The 22,226-nt window shown below is 46.1% G+C and overlaps 1 protein-coding gene across 3 annotated transcripts in view; it reads right to left on the bottom strand.

Moving 5' to 3' along the window:
- The window catches only part of MOB3A (MOB kinase activator 3A), a 75,482-nt gene that overhangs the window by 17,639 nt on the left and 35,617 nt on the right, over positions 1 to 22,226 (bottom strand). For all 3 annotated transcript variants that reach the window (XM_085636824.1, XM_085636825.1, XM_085636826.1), the window contains exon 2: positions 19,435 to 19,995. In XM_085636824.1, coding sequence (XP_085492950.1) covers positions 19,435 to 19,852 — 418 coding nt within the window. In that variant the 5' untranslated portion in view covers positions 19,853 to 19,995. The remainder of the gene's footprint in view (positions 1 to 19,434; positions 19,996 to 22,226) is intronic.

Here is a 22,226-nt window from a genome sequence, read left to right as displayed (position 1 = left end):
TGAGGAAACCCTTCCGGACTCAGAAGAAGAGTGGGAAACAGGGGGAGTAGGATTGGAGAATCCCAAGAAAGTTCCAGAAGAACCGGAAACCAGACTTGAGATCTCCAAATCGGCGACATCAGAACAATGGACGCTGCCTGCCGGCGAACCTGGGCTGAAACCCGGGTTATCATCGCAAATGGAGGAAACGCGTAGCCCTGCTCGTTCCTCCAATCCTGAAGGAAGGCATCTGTCCGTTCCGCCAGGGGGTCCGGTCTCCAGCTGAAAAAACGGGGAAGTTGGAAGTCTAGCCGAGAGGCAAAAAGATCTACCGAGAAAGGACCCCAACGGGTTTGCAGATCCGCAAATACCCCGGGATGGAGCCTCCAGAGACTGAGAACGTGGAAGTGGCGTGAATGGAAATCCGCCACTTGGTTGTCCTGTCCTGGCAGATATTCCGCTGTGACCGAAATCTGACGGTCCAGGCAGTACTGCCAGAGGCTCGCCGCCAAGTCCGAAAGCGCTCTGGAGCGAGTGCCCCCAAGGTGATTGATATAGCGGACCGCGGAAATGTTGTCCATTTTTAGGAGGACACACGAACGAACTGAGTCTCTGGTCCAGCACTTGATGGCAAACGAACCAGCCAAAAGTTCCAGGCAGTTGATGTGCAACCGCTGTTCCGACGGAGACCAAACTCCTCCGGTGGTGAAGTCGCCACAACGCGCGCCCCAGCTGGACCTGCTCGCGTCTGACTCGATTACAACGTCGGGTGCTGACGCCCATTCCAGGCTTCCATGTGTGTCAACCACCATTGCAGTTCCTCTCTGGTCTCCGCCGTTAAGGACACTTTGAACGAATAAGGACGACCCTTGCGAAGGTGAACTGCCTTCAGGCGTTGTAAGGCCCTGTAACGTAGGGCTCCCGGGAAGATTGCCTGAATGGATGCCGATAGGAGACCCACTATCCGAGCCAACTGTCAGAGAGATTCGAGTCAGAGTTAAGGCTCTCCGAAGCTCGTGGCGAATTTGTCATTTTGCGAGCAGGCAGGCTGAGGGTAGACGCCACCGAGTCTATCAGAAAACCTAGGAAAACCACTGTTTGCGAAGGCATCAGAGTGGAATTGCGCTCGTTTATGACAAACCCCAGGTTCTGTAGGAGATCTACCGCCGTTTGCAGCTGTCGTGACAAAGTGCTCGGATCCTGCGCCATTAGCAGGATATCGTCTAAATAGACAATGAGTCTGAGACCTGACGCCCGCAGGCGTTCCACTGCCGGTCTCAGGACCTTGGTGAAACACCAGGGGGCGGAGGAGAGACCGAAAGGGAGTGTGGTGAACTCGAAGGTGCTGCCGCGCCACTGAAACTGAAGGAACCTCCGATGAGGTGGAAAAACGGGCACCGCTAAATAAGCATCCTTGAGATCGAGGCGTGCCAGCCAATCCCCTGGGCGCAAAATGTCTCGCAAGAGATGGATTCCTTCCATCTTGAAGTGGCGGTAGACTAGCCACTCGTTGAACTCCCGTAAATTGATAACTGGGCGTTGACCTCCGTCCACCTTGTCTACCAGAAAGAGGTTGCTGACAAAACCTCGTGGGTGCACCACTGTTCGATCTACAGCACCTTTGGCCAAAAGGGCTTCGCATCTACCTCTGAAAAAGAAAGGGGTCTGGGGGGCACCTGTTGCACCGGGGAACCGAGGAATTCTATATGAAAACCCCTGACTGTCTGAAGCACCCAAGCATCCCCCGTGATGGAAGTCCACATTGGGAAAAAATGCGCCAGACGGCCCCCCACTTTTAGATGGGAAGAAGGGAGAACACTCACCGGAAGTATTGGAGTCGCCTCCACCTCTGCCGCCTCTGTTCTTTCCTCGTCTACCCCTGGTGGGGTAGAAGTTTCCGAAGCGTGTTTGATCTTGGTACTGCCCCTGATTAGAGCCTTGTCCTCTGTTCTGATTTGGACGGCCGGACGAGCGGCCCCTGCCTCGTCCGGCCCCTCTGAAAACCCGGGGGCGGAAAACCTTCTTAATAGAAAACTGGGCTCTGTCCAGGGAGGTGAAAGTATTGACAAACTTCCCGAGCTCCTTGATGAAAGTTTCCCCAAAGAGCCCCCCTTGAGCTACGGGACCTGCTTCCGTGTCTGCAAGGTCTCCCAGCTTGGGATCCACCTTAATGAGAAGGGACCTGCGTCGCTCAGTGGACAGCGCACAGTTGGCATTGCCTAGAAAAACTACCACTCTCTGAGCCCAAGAAGAGAGATGGTCTGGAGAAATTAGAGAACCTGAAACCTTGGCTTCTTCTGCCATATCTAAAAATTTGGTAATTGGCCCCAAGATATCTAACAATTTATCTTGGCAGGCACGCCATGAGCGATCTATCCCCTTTTTGGGGTCTTTGACAAATTTCTGGAGAAATGTCGCCATTCTGTGGTCAATTTCGGGTGTTGCCGCCACTTTGCCCTTTAGGGTGGGACGTGGACACTCTGCCCTAAGGCAGTTACGAGTGGCTGGCTCCAAAGGTCGGCGAATTCTGTTGGCTACATACTGGGCGACTTTTTCTGACGGAGCCCAATCAGAAGACCGTGGATGTAAAACATCATCCGGGTCTAACATATCGGCACACAAACTAGTATCAGGTACAGGGGGCTTGGCAGGGAGCCATGGGCGGGATCGCTCCGGGGATGTATCCCCATCACCCTGATCATCCGGGTCTCCTCCTGGGGGGGGAGAAGGGACCGGTGGCGGACTGGAAACAGAGTCTAACGGGGGGTTGCAACTGGAAAGGAACGCCTGCTTAAGGCGAGCAAAGGGGTCAGAACCTGTCGCCGCAACCTTAGCCCGCTTGGGGGGAGGTGACTGGGCACCTGAAGTAGAAGCCATGGCAGCTGATCTAGAAGTGGAGGCCTGTGCGGCCTTAGACAATTTCTCACAGGCTTGATCAATCTTTTGCGAAAGTCGCTCCTCTAAAGGAGTCATGGCCAATTCCACTGCCTTATAAATGGACTCATCCACCGCCTCATAGAAATCATCGCCCCAGGGCATCGCCCCCAAGGGGTCCTCTTCCCACTGTTCGTCGTATCCAGCGGCGTGGGAGGCGTCCATCGTAAGCGTAGAAATATGGCCAAGCCTGAAAGGTTGGTCACTTATGTAAGGGTGGCTGGGCAGCAGCCTGGATATGGGCGGGCAAAGCTCGCAATTGTAGAGGCTCGAAGCCTAGGACCTAAAACGCCCTGGTGCAATACTTGTAAAAAGGGGCAGTCTGCCTATTCCAGGCCCCTGCAGAGAAAACTGCGCCACTGACCCCAAGGAAATAGGGTGTAAAAGGCCTACAAGTACAGACCCCACAGCAGGAAACACCACCTGCAACTCTGCCGAACGGCAGTACAGACCCAATACTATGGGCGTTCACGGGGCGTAAAAGCTTCAAAAGAAGGATTTCAAGTATATTACAGGCCCTTGTCAGGGGCGTCTGGGCAGACAGAAGACAAAGCTCGCTTCGCGGCGGGTCAGCGCTGGATTCCGATGCTTTCTTAACGCTCGGAGCTCTCAGCGCGCCCGCCGCGTCAGAGGATGCACTATGCGCCCTCTAGTGGCGCTCGTAGGCAACCGCGAGCAGCACCAACATCGCCGCTAGGGAGGGTGAACCTCCCGCGGCTGAAGCAGGCGCCGAGTAGCGGCAAACTGCTTTGAGCGTATCCAATGAAGAAATCACTGCGCAAGAGAGTGTTAAAACATAGAAATAATACACAGGCTGTGAAAACGCGGCAACGGAAGCGGCGCGCGCGTAACCTGAAAACGCTCCTTGAGGGAAACAGCAGCCAACGGAAATACACACGCAGATTAGAAACACACAGCCGAAGCACAGGTAATTTCTAAATCGTAACGCATTAGAACCGACACTGGCAGTTATCTGTAAACAGCGCAACTTGGCAGATAGAGTTATGAAGGCAAGAAAAAGGGTGACTTAACTCGGCTGCAGCAGCGAAGAAAGAGGAGAGGCGGTCATAAACAAAGGACTATCAACCCCATGGGGACTGCTGATTGGTGCATAAGGAGGACACTCTAGCCTGGGACAGTCTATGATTGATTTTGTTTATTCCCTGTGTTGCATGGGAATGGTAGTTATTTGACTTTGAAGAGCTGCAATTAAAGTGAAGAAAGCTAAAGCATAATCCTCCCCTCCGGTCCTGACATAGAATTCAAGATCCAAACTTCCCATCACAGGGTAGTGCAAGGGGTGTTCCAAATATATCTCAGTAAAAACATAAAATCAAAACTAATCAAACTATGTGGGTTCAGATTTTGAATATATAGTTGCATTTCATTAGCACGCCATTATTAATTACAGATTGTTAGACAGAACTAACTTGTCTACACCAGTGGTTCCCAAACTCTTGACTCCTGAGGACCCCCACTGAATCACTACTGGAGTCCGGGGACCCCCAAGCAATTTTTACAATTTAAATGTCAAAAAATTAAAACAGGCCGGCTTTAGTGCTGGTGGCGCCCTGTGTGACAATGTTTGTTGGCGCCCCCCCAATGACCACCTCCACCAGGGAGTCTCTCACTAGCACCCTTTAACAGTGACGAAGTCTCCATAACCACACTCTCTCAGATGCATTGAATTAGTTATATAGCGCCACTCATACCAGTGCAGGGTGTTCGAGCACTTTGCATCACACACACATTACACAGAGACAATCAATCATACGTGTGTAAATCAGTGTATAGGAAATGTTACATAAGCCAAAAGACTAAAAGTGTAGGAGTCACATGTCATCCATACTGGTAGGCAGTATAGTTTAAGAGTACGTGGTGTGGAGAAGCCCAAACTCAGAGTCGAAAAAGAAACTGCATAGTTGGGAGTTCTCTTTAATAATAAGAATCGATTTCTGCCAAATTAATCCTTTTTGCAACATTAATCAATTTTCTAATAATGTATTCTTTGCAGTGTGTATGCAGTTCTGGGATGAAAGTCAATAGCTCACTATTCTATATTAGGAATTTAAGTTATAAATTGCAAGTAACAAAAGGAGGTTTCTTTTGAAAGCAGTAACCTGCTGATCTGTACATACGCACTCTGTAATCACTTGGTACACGTTCTTTGCAGAAGGCATATTAACCCTCTGCACTAACTTCACATAAGTCAAAACCTCAACTATGCAAAATGCTGATCTGTCTCGGACGATAATTAATCACAGGAGTTATTGTGACATTTATGTGAGCCTGATAATTGCCGGGGGAAAGAAACGCTGCAGCAGGTGCTTCAAAAGCGTAATAAACGTTCAAGCACGGCGCCCCCAGAAAGGTGGCACCGGTGGCACCGCCCTAAAGCCGGCCCTGGCGCTCCATGCTTCTTAAAGTTATAAATTGCAAGTAATAAAAGGAGGTTTCTTTTGAAAGCAGTAACCTGCTGATCTGTACATACGCACTCTGTAATCACTTGGCACACGTTCTTTGCAGCAGGCATATTAACCCTCTGCACTAACTTCACAGAAGTCAAAACCTCAACTACACAAAATGCTGATCTCTCTCCAGGAAGATAATTAATCACAGGAGTTATCTTGACATTTATGTGAGGCCTGGTAATTGCCGGCGGAAAGAAACGCTGCAGCAGGTGCTTCTAATCTAAAAAGCATAATAAACTTTACACACGACGACCTAATTCCCCTGGCCTTGCCCAACAGGTGTAAATGTAACATTTTTCAAATTAATGATAAAGAAATAAACACTCACGTGCTCTAGTAGTGGTCCGAGGTGCCGGAATGCAGGTAATAGCGAGGCGAAGCGGAGACAGGGCATTGGGCGGCAAAATGCTCCTGGGCTGGCTGCAGACGTGAGGGAAGACGCACTGCCGTGGGAGCGTGCGCGTCTATGAAAAAATAAGCCAATCACCCTTCAGCTTCCCCGGCCTAAGCTGAACTGGTGATTGGCCCGATTTTTTTTGGTCCCGCCGCCCCTGCGCTGTCATTCACAGTGCTTGTATGCTTAAATGCTTCGTAATATTTAAAAATAGCTGACTCGAAGGCACTCCAGTTCGCGGACCCCCTGGGAATGTGTCACGGACCCCTGGGGGTCCGCGGACCACAGTTTGGGAAACGCTGGTCTACACCTTACCGTGAGAATTATCAGAATAAAATAATTTCCTTTTTTCATCACAATATTTCATGAAGTAGATATCATGCACTCCTGTGCCTTCAGTACTCTTAGTCCAGAGTCTTAGTGAAGAGTGGGGACACTTCAGAGTGAAAAGATCACTCGTCTGGATTCACAGAGACTAGTCTCATACTCCTGGGTTAGGCATTATTTACTCTGGAATTTTCAGTTTTACCACCATTCCACAAGGACAAATTGGGCACACACTGAAGGGAAGGTGGTTGGGATAGGAGGTTTAGGGAGAAAAAGGAAATGGCAGCTAATGGAGTGTCAAAGGTTTAGCCAAAGAGGCAACAAAGCAATCAATCAGGATTTATAAAGTGTGGCTAATCACCCCATGGAGTAACAAGTCACTTGCAGGCCCTGGAGGCTTACTCGAACAGCCAGATCTTGAAAGCCATTTGGAATTCCGGAAGTGAGGTGAGGGTCCGGGGGTGTAGGGGGGAGGCTGTTCCAGGTCTTTGCTGCAATGTGGGAGAAGGAGCGTCCTCCACATCTGCTTCAGTTGATGTGGGGAGTATGGGCAAGTACAAAATAAAGGCCTGATGTACAAAGGCCAGGCTGTATAATTTGCTTAGTGTTACTGCTTTCAGCCTAACCTCAGTTTTTCATGTTCAGTGGATGTACAAATCCGTCACAGCGCAAAAGGACAACTCAGCGAAATCCTGCCAAAACAATATTAACGGGGAAGGAATCAGACTGCTAATCCCAAGCAACAGGCTGCAATTGCAGAATGCTATAAGTAAAGCAGATCACCATCCGTGCATTTACAGAATGACAACTGTTTTTTAAATACTACCCGACTTATCCCGGAATGCACCTATGCAAATTCAATTAGTGAAAGCTGTGCCTCAGGGACAACTTCCCTTTTGTAAATTATTACCAACTCCTTTCAGGAGTCAGTATCTGATGAATGGTTTGGGACCACTACTGCTGTTGCAAACCACTGCTTCTACATGGCACTTCAAATCAGAAGGAGGAGGGAGATGCCCCTTCAAGACCCTTTCCACTTTTTCTCTCATCTATTATAAAGCTTCTTTTAGTACGGTCTCTACTAGTGTCGGAAACAGTCCGTCAATCAGGGACTTATAAAGCACAAGATGCGAGGGTCTCAAGGTGTGTGTGTTTTTTTCTTTCCTGTTGAAGAGCCAGGTCTTAAGGTCCTTCCTGAATTGCGATGGCGATTGCCTCTGGTTCCGACTGTTCCGGGTCTTCGCAAGGAGGTAGAAGGATCGTCCTCCAGCCGTGGTTTCGGGGATCTGTGGGACAGTGGCTAGGGCCAGTTGGGCGGGGAAGAGATTTCTGGTGAGGGTGTAGAAGGAGAGACAGTGGTTGAGGTATGCAGGTCCGGCGTTGTGGAGGCTTTTGTAGGCGTGCGTGAGAAGCTTTAAGGCGATTCTCTTGTTGACAAGAGAGCCAGTGAAGGTCTCTCAGGTGGCTGGTGATGTGGGATGCTCAGGAAGAGTCTGGCAGAAGCGTTCTGGATGGTCTGCAGTTTCTTTTGAAGTTTCTGGGTGGTGCCGGCAGAGAGTGTGCTGCCGTAGTCTAGTTTGCTGCTGACGAGCGCATGGTTGACTGTTTTCCTGGACTCAGTGGGTATCCACTTGAAGATCTTACGAAGGAGGCTGAGCGTGTGGAAGGGGGACGTGACAGCGTTGATTTGGCGGTTCATTGAGATCGAGGAGTCCAGGATGATGCAGAGGTTTTGTGCGAGGTCCGAGGGGATTCAGAGTGCTGCGGGCCACTAATAGTCATCACAGGCAGAGGGGGAGGAGCCCAGGATGAGGACTTCGGTCTTGTCAGAGTTAAGCTTGAGGCAACTGTCCTTCTTCCAGGTGGCGACTGCCTTCATCCTGTTGCAGAAGTTGCTCTTGGTGGATGTGGGTTATTCCGTGAGGGAGAAAATCAGCTGGGTGTAGGAGATGAGGTGGAGTCCGTGGCTTCTGACGATGGCTGCAAACAGGACCATGTAGATGTTGAAGAGGGTGGGGCCCAAGGAGGATCCTGGAGGCACTCCACAGTGGATCTCTGTGGGTTCTGATTTTGACTGTAAAAGCCCGACTCGGTGTTCGGCCAGTGAGGAAGGAGCAGATCCATTTGAGGGCTTTGTTGCGGATCCAAGCGTCATGGAGTCTTGCGCAGAGGGTGTGGTGGGAGACTGTGTCGAAGGTGGCCGAGAGGTCCAGGAGGATGAGGGTTGCAGTCTCGCCTGGGTCGAGGAGGGTGCGTATATCATCTATAGTGACGAGATAAGCGGTCTCAGTGCTGTGGTTGCTTCAGAAGCCCAATTGGGAGAGGTCCAGGATGTTGTTTGTTTCAGTGAACTTGGGGAGTTGGGCGTTAATGGCTTTCTCGATGACTTTGGCTAGGAAGGAGAGTAGAGAGATGGGTCTGTAGTTCTTGAGGTCCGTCAGGTCGGCAGAAGGTTTCTTCAGCAGGGAATTGATCTTTGCATGCCTCCAGTCTTCAGGGAAGGTTGCGGACTCGATGGAGCAGTTGATAGTGTGGCAGAGTTTGGGAGCGATTGAGGTGCCAGCTTTGTTGAAGATGTGGTGAGGGCAGGGGTCTGAGGGGGCTCCGGAGTGGATGCTCTTCATGATCCAGAGGGTGTTGTCAGAGGTGAGGGTAGTTCAGCCGGTCAATGTCTGCTGGGGGCTGGATCCATTGGGTGCAGTGGTTGAGGGTGGCTCTTGGGTTGCAAAGCTGTAGTAGATCTTGAGGTGGAAGAAGGTGGCGAGGTTGTCAGAGGGGTGGGATGGGAGGAGGTCTGCTTTCTCTGTGCTGGATTTGGCAAATTCTTGGACTGTGGCGAAGAGATCTTTGCTGTTGTGTGCGTTGGTGTTGATGCGTTCCTCGATGGCTGCCTTCTTTGTTGTTCCTCCCGGTCAGGTTGACTCGGTCCTTGTGGATGATTGTGTATCCGTCAGGAATGGTGGTTGCGATGTCCGGGGCTGAACTGGAATTCATCCAGGTTTCTGTGAAGAAATAGATCAGCAAGTATTGGCAGAGAAAAAACAACACTGGGAGATTTCCACTCTGAATGATGGTGTGCTTCAAGGCTTGAGACTTCATTCTCCCTGTCCATGGTACTTTCCCATCTCCTACCAGACTGGCAGGAGATGGGAAAGCACCATGTACAGGGAGGATGAAGTCTTAAGTCCTGAAGAACACCATCATTCAGAGTGGAAATCTCACGTCGTGGTCAAAGTCTCACTCACAGTTGGGAAGTATCTGTTCCATGACAGCAACCCCACTCATCCAGTTAGCTTTTTTCACATCTTAGTGAACGGTCTCAATTATTTAATGAGACACTCACACCTTGCTGAAGAGTCTCACTCCTTGGATGTTTTCATGACTCGCCGAGTGAGAGATATAAATCTTCGAGCACAATGGCACTCACCAGAGTGTGAGTTTTACACCCTGGAGGAGCCTCACATATTGGGTGGGAGTCTCATGCCTTCACCTCAATGATACAACGGTTATAGGGTGTATAAGGATAGATATGGGATGGTAAGGGGATGTGAAACAAAAATAAAACAACTTTTAGCATCCAACATCACGTGGCAGCGGTAGTGTGCAGTAAGGGCCAGGGAGGTAAAGAGGGAAGGCGAAGGCGCTGGGCAAAGATGAGACCAGGTGAAAGGGGGGGGGGGGGCAGGAAAAATATGTAACTGAGGTCACATAATAGTATACAAGAAGTGGGTGGGACAGCCTATGGAGGGGATGCAAAGTTTCAAAGGATACACTACCTTAAAAAAAAAATAAAAAAAAAACTTTAAAAAGGAGACAATACAAGTGGATGAGCCTTGGAGGCTATGGCAGGTGGAAAGGAGGAACCAGAAAGACTGATCACTGTGACCACAGCACCTCCTGCACGCCAGTTGCTAGGGTGTCAGGAAACAACAAAAGCATGGCCACTGGGGAGCCTTCGGAAGCTGCCAGCATCAGCTTGTGGAAGGAAAGTGAATCTGCTCGGTTCTTCTAGTGACACCTGTCATTTGCTCTTTCAGCGTGCATAAACAGTGAATACTCGAAAGACAGTCTTCCACATCACAAGCTTTAGGTCACTAGTTAAAAGTACTTATGAGCCAACACAGATACCACCATAAACAAATTTTAAACTGAGTTTCTCCACAATAAGGGGGTAGAGTAGGGATGCACATAAAAATGCCTGAGCAAAAATAAGACAAGAGTACTATTAGCATGGAATGCCAAAAGGCATCAACCTGGTTACTAGAAAGAGCCAGGTGCGACAAATTAAAAGATGGCCAATACCCTGAATTGCGTTTTGGACAATCTCTCACTTAGTGCATAACGAGGTAAAAACAACTTGGTCATGTATGGAGATCTCATGGATAACATTTCTTAGCCTTGAAAATAAGGGACTGATTTTCTTGAAAGACCAAGGTCGTCTTGGTCGAGGATTTCAGGTGTCATGTGACAATTTTTTTTCCCCCCAAACCAGAAAGAAGCAGTCTTCATTAAAGACAGCCATGCAATTGCTGTTCTATTGCAAAGATTACAAGAGAAGCAGAGATCTTCCTTCAGTGAGTAGCAGTCTGTTTGCGGTTTGATAATTATTTTTTAAAATATTTTGGAAGTAAGTTTGAAGTTCAGTGAGGGAAAAACGCACAATGAATGGTTAGAGGTAGGACTCTTCGTGTATTCGAATATACAAGTCAGCACATCTAAGGTCACTCTTAAATTGCTCCCTCTTCTCAGCTGCGGCGCACCAATTTTCTAACAGACTAGTCTGCACCACACAAGCAAGCGAATGATTATTTTTATAACTTCATGTGCTTTGTTTAACCCCTTCGATGCTGCTCATATTCCGCCGCTGTGCTGGCGGAATCTTGCGCGGGCGTGGTCATGACGGAATGGTTCCGTCATGAGCACAGCTCAACCGTGGGTCATGACGGAACCATTCCGTCATGAGCACCGAAGGGGTTAATTTTATGACTAAAGAATACAGTAACAATATATGGAGAACCCATAAAGGTATGGTGAGAAGATAGCCCTACAAACAGAATGGCTCTGGCTGGAGTCAGACTGGTCAGCCCCATCACCATTCGTCGCCACTGGTAATGCGGTGTGGATAGCCGATTGAGATGGAGTCATTGAAACGAGAGCCCTACAGAATGGGGTATTAGGTTGTTGGAACAAAGAAGTGGAATTGGAACACTTGTGGCTGTAGAAACTGAGCAGCTGACCATAGTGGCGACTGAAGTAGTATGGCTCACACTTGCATCATAGACATTGAGGAGGAAACATAAATGTGAAACTTAGTCAAATTGTTTACAAAAGAATATTCTCAAAAACACATCTATCATATGTAAAGCCACAAGGTACTATAAACGCCTTGAGCTCCCCCATCAATTTTGCACCAAGGATTTAGGCCACTACAGCAAAGTCTTGGACCTTGGAGCAAAGGAGAATGTTCGTCTGAGTGGTCCAAATAATCGCTTTTAATTAAATAATAATGAAAAATACAAAACATCGAGGGTAAGGATTCTTAGCAAGACTATTGAAAAAACATTGTACAGACCATTTGGGAAAAATGTTTTGTCACCTACAGCTCTAGAGAATCGGGGATGCCCAAGAATATTGGAACTCAATGGATAACAGTCCCCCTCCTCATGCTTAACCAAGAATGACGAGGAAGACCCACACCAGGGCCCACAGAGACTCTTCTATACTTTATTAAATGTTTTGGAGTCCACGTACCTACTTTTCCAATAAGCAATTACTCTTACAATGTCCCAAGAGAGAACATTTAGTCTAGTACCAGGTGGGCAGATGCTGAAATTTACTCAAGTGAGACGGTCTGCAAACCAACAAAAAGGGATGCATTGTTACTGATGGAAACAGATTACTAACCAAAAGGTGGTACAGAGGCAGTGATATGTTCTAGCGGCCAACTTAGAGACACCCAATATGCAGGAGATACCAGAGCCTTGAGAATCTCCCTAGCGTACCTTAGGCGCCCGCACTGCACTAGTCAGGTCAATGTGTTGGCAGCAGTAACCTAAAACTAGGCAGCAGAAAACAGAAAATGTCCACTGTGAAGCCTCCTTTGGCTTTTCTAACAGATTAAAACTCAATTGAGTGGTGCCAATCCATGTGTGCAAGGCCACATGGTCAACGTGGGAGTTTTGAGAATGATGAGCGATTGGTGCACATAGTTCGCTACCATGTGAGTGTAGAAACAATCATTGATCATTTCCCACCTTCGTACTAGAACAATACTCGAAGAGGCACACGCTGTCAGAGTAAGTATTTAATCAAAGTCCGTTCCCGTAACCTGAGAACCATACATGCAATTTCCTGATACAGACTATGACAGCGAGACTGGATCAAAGGAATAGATTATAATTAAATTTGGAATGATTACATAGATAAGAAAATTATCAATCAAATAACATTGCTACGACCCGATAGGAGATTGGGTTTTAAATGATGATGATTTTATTGTAGTGACCGCTTATTATGAGCCTTGACAAATAGAGTTACCTTGAAACAAATGTCTGGTTCTGGATTTGAGGCGATTTGGATTTTGTATTGTACATTAACTAAAAGAAGGATTGATGAATAAAAAGAACTATTAATCTAAAGAGACACTGGAGTACTGCATTTTAATATAAACCTTGATGAGATTTGGCGTCACTGAGACCTCCTTTAGGCTGTATTAAATTTCGTTCCCTCTCAACAAAAACAAACAAGCATTTACAATGCAATAGGTCTCGCAATGCAAGTTTGTGAGCTATTGGCATTGTAAATAGCAATGCGTTTTATAATGATAAAAGGCATTGTCCTTTACAATACCAATAGTTAGAAGTTTTGCAAAAGTAATACCTATTATATTGCAGAGCGAGGTGTCCATGAAGCGGGCGTCGCGCTCATTATTAAAGCTATAAAAAAAAAAATGAAACCAATTGCGGTGTCCCTAAAGCAGGCGCTGCGCACAGCATGCAAATACAAACAAGCATTGGCATAGCCAATAGGTCTCGCCTTTGGGACCTTAAAGTGTTTAGTTATGGAGTACAAACGAATTCTCAATGTACATTTTAATACAATGGGGAGGGAGTATACAAGAATTTGCGCTTCAACGTCTCTCACTAAACTTTTGTTAACGTGACGTGCAAAAAGTTACAGAAATATGCAATATCCAAAATAAAAATCTTGAATGTTCTTTGAAGGATTAGTAGGTTTAGGATTAAATGCGGTATTTGTTTTATATGTTAATGTTTTGAAAGTAGCTGCATATTGTAACAGCTGCAAAACAGGTTGCATAATATCTATAGCTAACTACTTAAACCCTGTTCTCCACTTTCAAAGTTTCAGGGTGCTCTCTCCATGCCTCTCCCTACGTCCCCACCCCCCATCCCCCAGGGCTGGGTAGTCCTCTTGTGGCTGTGCGTCCAAGAGAGATGCGCTTTTCTCGTTAGCCAAAGAGGGCCGAACTGGAGGTACGCACCTCCGTCTTCAGAGGGGAAACACATCTTTGTCCTGTTCCATCCCATAGACAGACAGACAGACAGACACACGTTCCCTATCTTACGTGGCCCCGGAGTCCAGAGAGCGTCTGGGTGACTGCCTGGACTGCGACTACGCCTCCAGTCTCCACAGTAAATAAACACTTCACAGACTGGCATTAGACCGAAGCTTAGTAGGAACATTTCACAAGAAACATATAGACCTCAACTAATGTTAGCCTGCGCGTTGCAGCTTGTAAGAAAGGGGCTACTGTGTTGTCTTCGAAGTATAGAGTGAAGGACCCTCTTTTAAAAGCAACTATCACTTCAACCTTGCGTGTTTTGTATGTTTTGTAATTGTATTGCAGATTTATGTAGTGCAAACTCGACCCGAAGGTATTGGGGCGCTTTACATGAGCCCCAGTTATGTTACACAATTTCAGTTGCGCACCGATGGCAGAAACACAAAAGAGCAGGTTTGCCTTTCTTGCATGCAGCTCTCACACTTTTGTTACCCCACACACTGGTGTGTGCTGCAGCATATGTTGTGCACCCTTCCATATTAATGAGGGCACAATATTTTCAATAGGTATAAAGAACAAATAAACACATTACATTCTTAAGAAACCGCTTGTTTTTTACAGTACAAAGTAAAGTGACAATACCTTGTTGGTATTTGGTAAAGGAAAATACGCGGCATCACCTTAGTTTACAACACCACCTCAAGAAAGCCATTGTAGTCGTTGGGATTCACGTAGTGGTCTGCCCAGCATTGCCGCAAAGGTAACAACCGTTGGGGAGCAGAAACTCACAATAGATGAAAATGAAAGTTTTGTTTAATGAAAACTCCAGGTAAACACTTGTAAGCAGTATTTTTAGAGAGAAAGATAAGTTTGCAAACAGCCCGGCCACAAAATGGAAGACGGATATGGCTTTGACCAAGAAAGCACGATTATATCGAAGTAGAACACACTGGGTGCTGTAAGCAGGGCCACACAGTAACAAAAGAAATAAAACGCCTTGATGTTTGCGAAAGTGAAAGCGAATTGTATATGGTAACGGTGGGTATAAAATAAGATGCTGAGGTTGTGGAAAGCGGTACAAAAGGGGGTGGTGACGGACGGAGCATCAGAACCAATCAAACACTCACACCCAGTCAACAGATCTGGGTTTGATCCATCACCGTTCTTTAGCCCACTCTGCCACCCCAGTTCAGACATGGCCATATGCAAATCAGTCTGACCCTGTGCCTCATGGGAACAGTCCAGCCCGAACTGCCAAGCCATGCCTTCCCTGGACCGGAAACAAGCTTCCTAGGACCGGTTTCTGGCATTTCAGCCGTCTTCAGCCAGGCTTGCTTGAATCCAGTGGCAAAGTGAGCAAGGGACTCACGTCTGAGCATACCCTGCCAGCTTATGGCGAACAAAGCGGTACAAAAGGGGGTGGTGATGGACGGAGCATCAGAACCAATCAAACACTCACACCCAGTCAACAGATCTGGGTTTGATCCATCACCGTGGGTATAAAATAAGATGCTGAGGTTGTGGAAACAACATGCGCTATGGAGAGCTATAATATAGAGCAGAACGCAGTGCCGCTGTTTTGCGAGAAAAAGATGCAAAACATGTTTGTGAGGAACGTTGCGCCGCTGATTGAGGAGCATTCCCTCATACAAAGGAGATTGCATTATTAAAGCCAAGAGTATAGAGCAGAACGCATGAGTGCCATATTTTAAAACATTGCAGCACTGCTCTAATACATAACTCTGCGAAAGTGAAACCCTGCGAAAGTGAAACCGAATTGTATATGTTAACGGCGGGTATAAAACAAAACGCTGAGGTTGTGGAAACGACATGCGCTCTATAGAGCTATAGTATAGAGCAGAATGCACGAGTGCCGTATTTTAGGAAGACAATAACAAGCAGGAAGTGGGGGGGGGTGTAGGGCACCTCGCGCGCACTAAGGCGAGAGAGGCATGCAGGCTGGAAAATGGTGTGCACGGTCGCGGCCGCTTTGATGTTCTCAGTGGCCGTGCGGCTCACTGAGAACATCAAAGCGGCCGCGAAAGTGATCACGCAGGCTGACAATGGTGCACATGCACTGTAGCTGGAGGCCTGAAAAGCCACTAGTCTGCACTTCCAAATCCCGCTTTCTATAACTCTCGCCAGAGCTAAAGCGCTGGCTCAGGCGAGACCTAAAAAAGCAGCCGCCACAATAAACAAAATAGTGCTCACCCACTTATAATGCAGACTGTGTAACAAGCAAAGTAAAAGGTCCAGTCTTATAGGCGGTAACAAATGCAGACAAGGATGCACTAACCAGCCTATTTACGAATCAGAAGCCAGCATTTAAGAAGGACAATGACATATGGGCAGAGAGTGAGTGGGGCTTCCAGTGCATACTCTATTACAGCATGCCGACCTGCTGCTAGGCTAGACCTAAAAAAATAGGGATGCTGGCATTGTAAAATATTCCGCCACTGGAGCAACTTACTGCCAAGAGCCCTACCAAGACAGAACTGCAGGGGAGAATGTGTTGGACAGCACCGTACACCACTACCTGAGCAAGTGGCTTGCTGAAAGGAAGCACTCTTACAAAACAACATTGTCAAGCTTACTTGACACAACATTAAGTAGAAAAAAAACAGGAAGTAGAATGAGGAAGCAGGCGCCACAGATTCATGTACTCATGCTTACCCTACTTGGTAATGCTGGGTAAAGGAAAATAAAGAAGTGGGTGGAGAAAAGAACACACATTCAGAAATATAGAGCCCCGATGGTGCTGAAGGAGGTTAGTAATATAGATTGGCCTTTTTAATATATTTGAAAGTCACATCCAAACTTTGTTTAAAGCACTAGTTTGATTCTGCCGAAAAAGATCACCGTAATGGATAGCCCTTGAAGACTATCATCATGCAGATACAATGTTAGGGATGAGATCAACTGCGCTACGTCAGCTTCAACCTAAAGTCATCTATCTGGCTGGAAAGCATCATTCAGCATGGCCTAGCAAAATAGGATTTTCACACATTTAGAGATACATCCATAAATCTATGTTGATAAGTAATATTGCCCGCTTTCCTTCAATCTCTCCTCCAACTTTTACTCACATTAAGCAAGGTTTGAGGTGATCATCATGCAAAACGATTCCTCCACATATGGTCTGCTTTCTTAGACTTTCTGGTGCAGGGCCCAGGAGTGTGTAACGCAGCTACTCACCGTTCGCAGTCTCCGCCATGTCTTTCAGGTTCTCTGGAGTTCATCAAGTTAGTTTGTGTATGTGTGTGTAATGAACTTAAGAGATTTATATATTTATGATTCTGTGCTGTGGGGGGGTGTTTAGTTTATATATTAAAAATATTTTTAAATGTATTATTTTGAAAAAGAAGAGAGAGAAACTAAATTTGAAAGGTTGGAAAAGAAAAAAAGTGTTGTACTGCACGCTTGACCTGAGGCTCCTTCAAAAGGAGATCAGAACTTAGAAGTCCTCTGGTTCAATATATTTCCACTTGACTCACAAAGATCATTTATGGAGTCAGAAAATGCAGACACACAGGTTCCATTGAGAAGAAAAATCCCACAGAGGGAAAATGCTCAAACTGAGAAGACAATGGGAATATGGAGGTTGCCCTCAGCTCAGCGGTCCTAGCTTCAAGTGGGCTAATAGGAAAGAACACCTGAAGCGAGCCATGTTAGTATAAGATAGGCTTAGAAAAAACGAATGAGTTTCATAAACAAAAGCGGGATGAAGAAAATAAAAATCGGAGATAGTTTGTGGGTGGCAACAAAAGTTAAAAATCATACTAGATTAGCAGGAATATTAGACCATGTGTACATTTATAGATAATCCAAGAGTTTAAGAGCCACAATTAAAACATCAATAAAATACAAGGGGAAAATAATATCAACACATGAATTGGCTACCATGGGCCAAATCAAGAAGGCAGATTAAACTGAGCACCATTTCATGTCAAATATGGAAACTCACATGAATACACTCACTCCAGGAATTAGAAAAGAGATATGCATCAGATCAATATGGGTTACCATCCAGTGACAGGGGCAAATATCCTAGATGAGGTAACCAACTTCACAATTAAAAGATCTTTTGGAACTTGCAACTCAGAACCAAATTTCGAAGCATTAGCCTCTGCCGACTCATCAAGATTGCCCACGATTTTGCACATATGATTTATCCCAAATGTAGCAGGATCAAGACCCTTCTCCCCCTCCTTTCCTTTTAAGAAATTGTGACGAATAATGTTTTTGCTAGAAGTGCAAGGGCAGTCTGGGTGTTATTCTCCAATATCTAGAGCATAAACAGACGGTGGAGATTGTTAGAAGTTGACAGAGTGGTGCAAATTGCAAGATTGCTTGTGCCTCTTATGTACAAGAAACCTTATGTGGTCTTGACGGAAAGGTCACAATGGCGGTAGTCCCTATCTCGCACTGTCTACGTCTCCTTGCTCCTTAGTTCCTTCAGTATCCTCCAACGCAAAATCCGTTCACAGTCTTTTAGAATCACCCCGAACATGTTCAGGCATATTTTGCAATCTTTAAGAGTTCGAGGACAGCAGACTCTCAACATACAAATAATGTGGGTTATTTACATTTTTTCCCTGCTGCATGGAGAGCACTTCAAATAGTCTGGGCAAGATGAATGTGCTTTGACAGAAACACTAGGAACAATCATTGGAAAAGCCAATAGGTCTGGCTTTAATATCGTTACGCAAAATTAGTTAGCACGTTAGAGCGAGACACATGGGAAGGAGCCAGCAAGAACGGACAGACAGGTGTACAGTTGGAAAGTAGTTCCTCCTACAGTTCAATGCAAGTTTTTGAATGGCCACGGAAGGATACAATCAAGACCCAATAGAACTGCATGAGAGATTATTACTCCTCTGGGACGAGCCAAGAAGTGGTTGACAAAGTCTCAAAACCGATAGCTGAAAGAAGCTGGTCAAAAAAGGCCAAAGGTTTAAAGGGGGTGGAGACCTAATACTCACTTGATGTATATTATAAGCTAACTGTTCGACACCTGCAGTGTCCACGCAGAACAAATAATCGCGAAACGTAGCCAAAAATTGGTGGAAAAAAGTTGCCACTCAGTAAATATGAGTAAAATCAAAATCGATTTACTGGAGGACAACATTCTTGCCAAAATTTTTACAAAATAAACGACTCTTCTGTGATCATACTCACATGAGCTATGGAAAAAAACAGGCTACAGAGCAACTGCCGGTAAATGGGACGTGATACGGAAAAGGAACAATGCATGCTTTTCAGCGGTTAATCATTGTAGTATACAATGTATTTCTTCGGTTAGCTATATATGCCACAACAGCCACAGGGAAGGAAAAATAAGGTTTGCAATGGGTACGAGAAAAGAAAAAAAAAAAAAAAAAAAGTGAAAAAAAGAAAACATGCCCACCAGCCCCCAAATTGTGGTTTGATTACCTGGCTGCAGGGAAGTTTTATTCTCCTCAAGTACTTGACAACTGTGTTCAAAATAAAGCACTCAACCCATCAACAGCTCTATAGAGCCAGGCGAAGCACATTTCAACACTCTGCCACATCACTGTGCAAAGAAGTATACACAATAAAGCCTTCATGGGGTGCATTTTAGATCGAACATTAAGCCCCAAATCACAGGTCATCAGTGCCCCAGTTGCAATTCAAAATAACCAAGGCAACAGAGATGCCTAGGATCACGCTATGGCAACAGATGAACCATCGACCACAAATGCATTCTTTGAGATGGCTTAAGCACCACACAGCAGCCACTTTCTCCCAGAAGACTGAATTTGCATGACTACTTTCCCAAAACTCACCGACATTGGTTGGGAAGATGTCCTCATTGTTAATCTGCACCTCGATCCAGTCCATCAGCAGGTTCATATACTTGGGGGCGGAGAGGGCTGTGGGCTTCCGGTACTTGTGATCATCCTGCCACCGGTATTCGTACTTGGGGCCACCAGACATGACCGGGCATGACTGCTCTGTGCAGTTATCGCTCACTGTGCCGTAGATCAGGTTGATGCGGTTGAAGAAGTCCACCACATGCACAGCCACCCAGTCATTCTGGTCCTCGCCGTGTGGTAGCTGGACAGCCAGTTTCAGGTCAAGCCCCGCGTTGAGGGAAGCTTGTGCCTTCTTGTGAAGCTCGAAGCGCTGCGTGCCAGGCTCAAACTTCCGCTTAGGCCGGAAAGTGCGATCTTTGTTAAATACTTGCTTTAAAGGGTTGGACATGTTTGTATTTTAAGAATTTGTAAATCCTCCGACACCCAAAATGTTTTGTTCACGTCAAGCACCAAAGAGGTGCAGAGATTACCTCAGTGTTATGGTCAGTGATAACCTTGTAATCATTGAGGCAGTGACTTCTTTCTGAATGCCTGCAGAAATAAAAATAAAAACACAAAAACAAAATGTAATAATTCAACTTAATACCTGGAGTTACTTTCATAAAACTCCGCTATAGGGCCACTCTACTTCTTTAATGCTAATGTCTGCCATGCACAAATGACACGAGAGTTTGGGCCTCTTTGGAAAACAAACATGAACATTTCGCTTGACCCCGTAGGCCTACTACCACCAACACAAACCAGGAAAAGGAGCAGTGGTGGCTGGTGACATTTGAAAGTGGTGAGGCGTAAAAAAAGGGTCTAAATGTGTTTTGTGTCATAGCGAGCCTGATTGACTAAAGGGGAACTGCAGGACCCTCACGCCAAGGAAATTTTGAAGAACAAAAAAAAAAGGCCCAAAGGATGCAGGTTAAACCACATTTCAGAAAGCAAGAATATTTATAAAAGTAGGTAGGATATGTAGACTTGAAATAATTAAACACATTTAAAACTGTCCCATATCGTGCTTCATTCCTGCTTGCACCCGTGCCATCCATTTAGCCTGACTGCATTATTTTAAAAGAATAGGGAACATTGGCGTTAGCCGCCTGACCTTATTGCCAAAGAAAGATGAACTATATGTCACCTCAGGTCTCCATTAGGGCCAAAGATTGGGTGGCGAAGACAGTGACCAAGTCTCCATAACCACACTCTCTCAGATGCATTGAATTAGTTATATAGCGCCACTCATACCAGTGCAGGGTGTCTGAGCACTTTGCATCACACGCATATTACACACAGACATTCAATCATACATGTGTAAATCACTGTGTAGGAAATGTTACGTAAGCCAAAGGACTAAAAGTGTAGGAGTCACATGTCATCCATACTGGTAGGCAGCATAGTTTAAGAGTGCTTGGTGTGGAGAAGCACAAACTCAGAGTCGAAAAAGAAACAGCATAGTTGGGAGTTTTCTTTAATAATAAGAATCGATTTCTAGCCAAATTAACCCTTTTTGCAACATTGATCAATGTTCTGTACTTTGCAGAGTGTATGCAGTTCTAGGATGAAAGTTAATACCTCACTATTCTATATTAGGACTTTAAATTATACATTGCAAGTAACCTGCTGATCTGTTTACATCTGTAATCTACATGGTACACGTTCTCTGCAGCAGGCATATTAACCCTCTGCACTAAGTTCACCTAAGTCAAAACCACAACTATACAAAATGCTGATCTCTCTCTCCAGGAAGATAATTAATCACACAAGTTATCTTGACATTTATGTGAGCCCTGGTAATTGCGGGGTGAAAGAAACGCTGCAGCAGGTGCTTCAAAGGCATAATAAACTTTCAAACACGGCGCCCCCAGGATTCCAGCAGCCGGTGCGGTGGCACCGATCGCACCGCCCTAAAGCCGGCCCTGACTGGCATTGATACGGCACCGGAGGGTCTAAAATAGTAATGAATGTGCATAACTATTTTAGGCCTAAGGAGGGCCTAAAATAGTTTTGTATAAACGTTTGAATACTTGCCATCTACAAGTCATGAGAGACCTGAGCAGACCAGTACAAAACACCAAGTAACATTTTAACTCCTGTTTCAGTGTGGCTATCTGGGCCTCTCACGTTCCTTGAGTGCTTGAGGATATATTCCGACTCCAGCGCGGAGCATTCAGAAGTTAAATACCATAATTCGCCCATGATTACAAACATAGCGTCTAGTAAATACAGCTCGGGCTGGAGGCGTTGTAAACCCGTAATTGCAGTGCAGCGCACAAGTACGGAGCAATCATATCTCACAGAGCTGCTATGTACCTTTGCATCTCCCCGTTACCCACTAATAGGAGTTATTATTAATTCTGGCGCTTGGAAAGTGAACGTGCTTTTCCATTTGTGGAGCCGAGCGGATAATCCAATGCGGAGACTTCCAGCCGGTCTGCCTTGGGCAACTCATACTTCTGTCAACAGTAACGGCCGGCATGATGGGGGTGGGGGTCGTCACGGGGGGTGGAGGCGGGTGGGTAAATTATTAAAGAATATTATAAAACTTACCATCCTCGTCTGTAGTAAGGACTCCCTTAATACGTACATACATTGTTAAGTTAGCATAACCACGTCAGAAGTTAGAAAGCCATCTTGCTGCTTTTGCACACGACACTGCGTTCACATGTTATTGCTTAAACGAACTGCTGACTCGAGTTTTGCCTCACACGAGAGCAATCTGTTGTTACCATCCCGAGCTCTGCGAAGCGACCTTGGTCTGCACACGATGTGACAAA

Source organism: Triturus cristatus, chromosome 12, assembly GCF_964204655.1.
Source record: "Triturus cristatus chromosome 12, aTriCri1.1, whole genome shotgun sequence".
Lineage (NCBI taxonomy): Eukaryota > Metazoa > Chordata > Amphibia > Caudata > Salamandridae > Triturus > Triturus cristatus.
The sequence above is the reverse complement of the archived record's forward strand: the minus strand, read 5'-3'. Positions and strand labels throughout refer to the sequence as shown.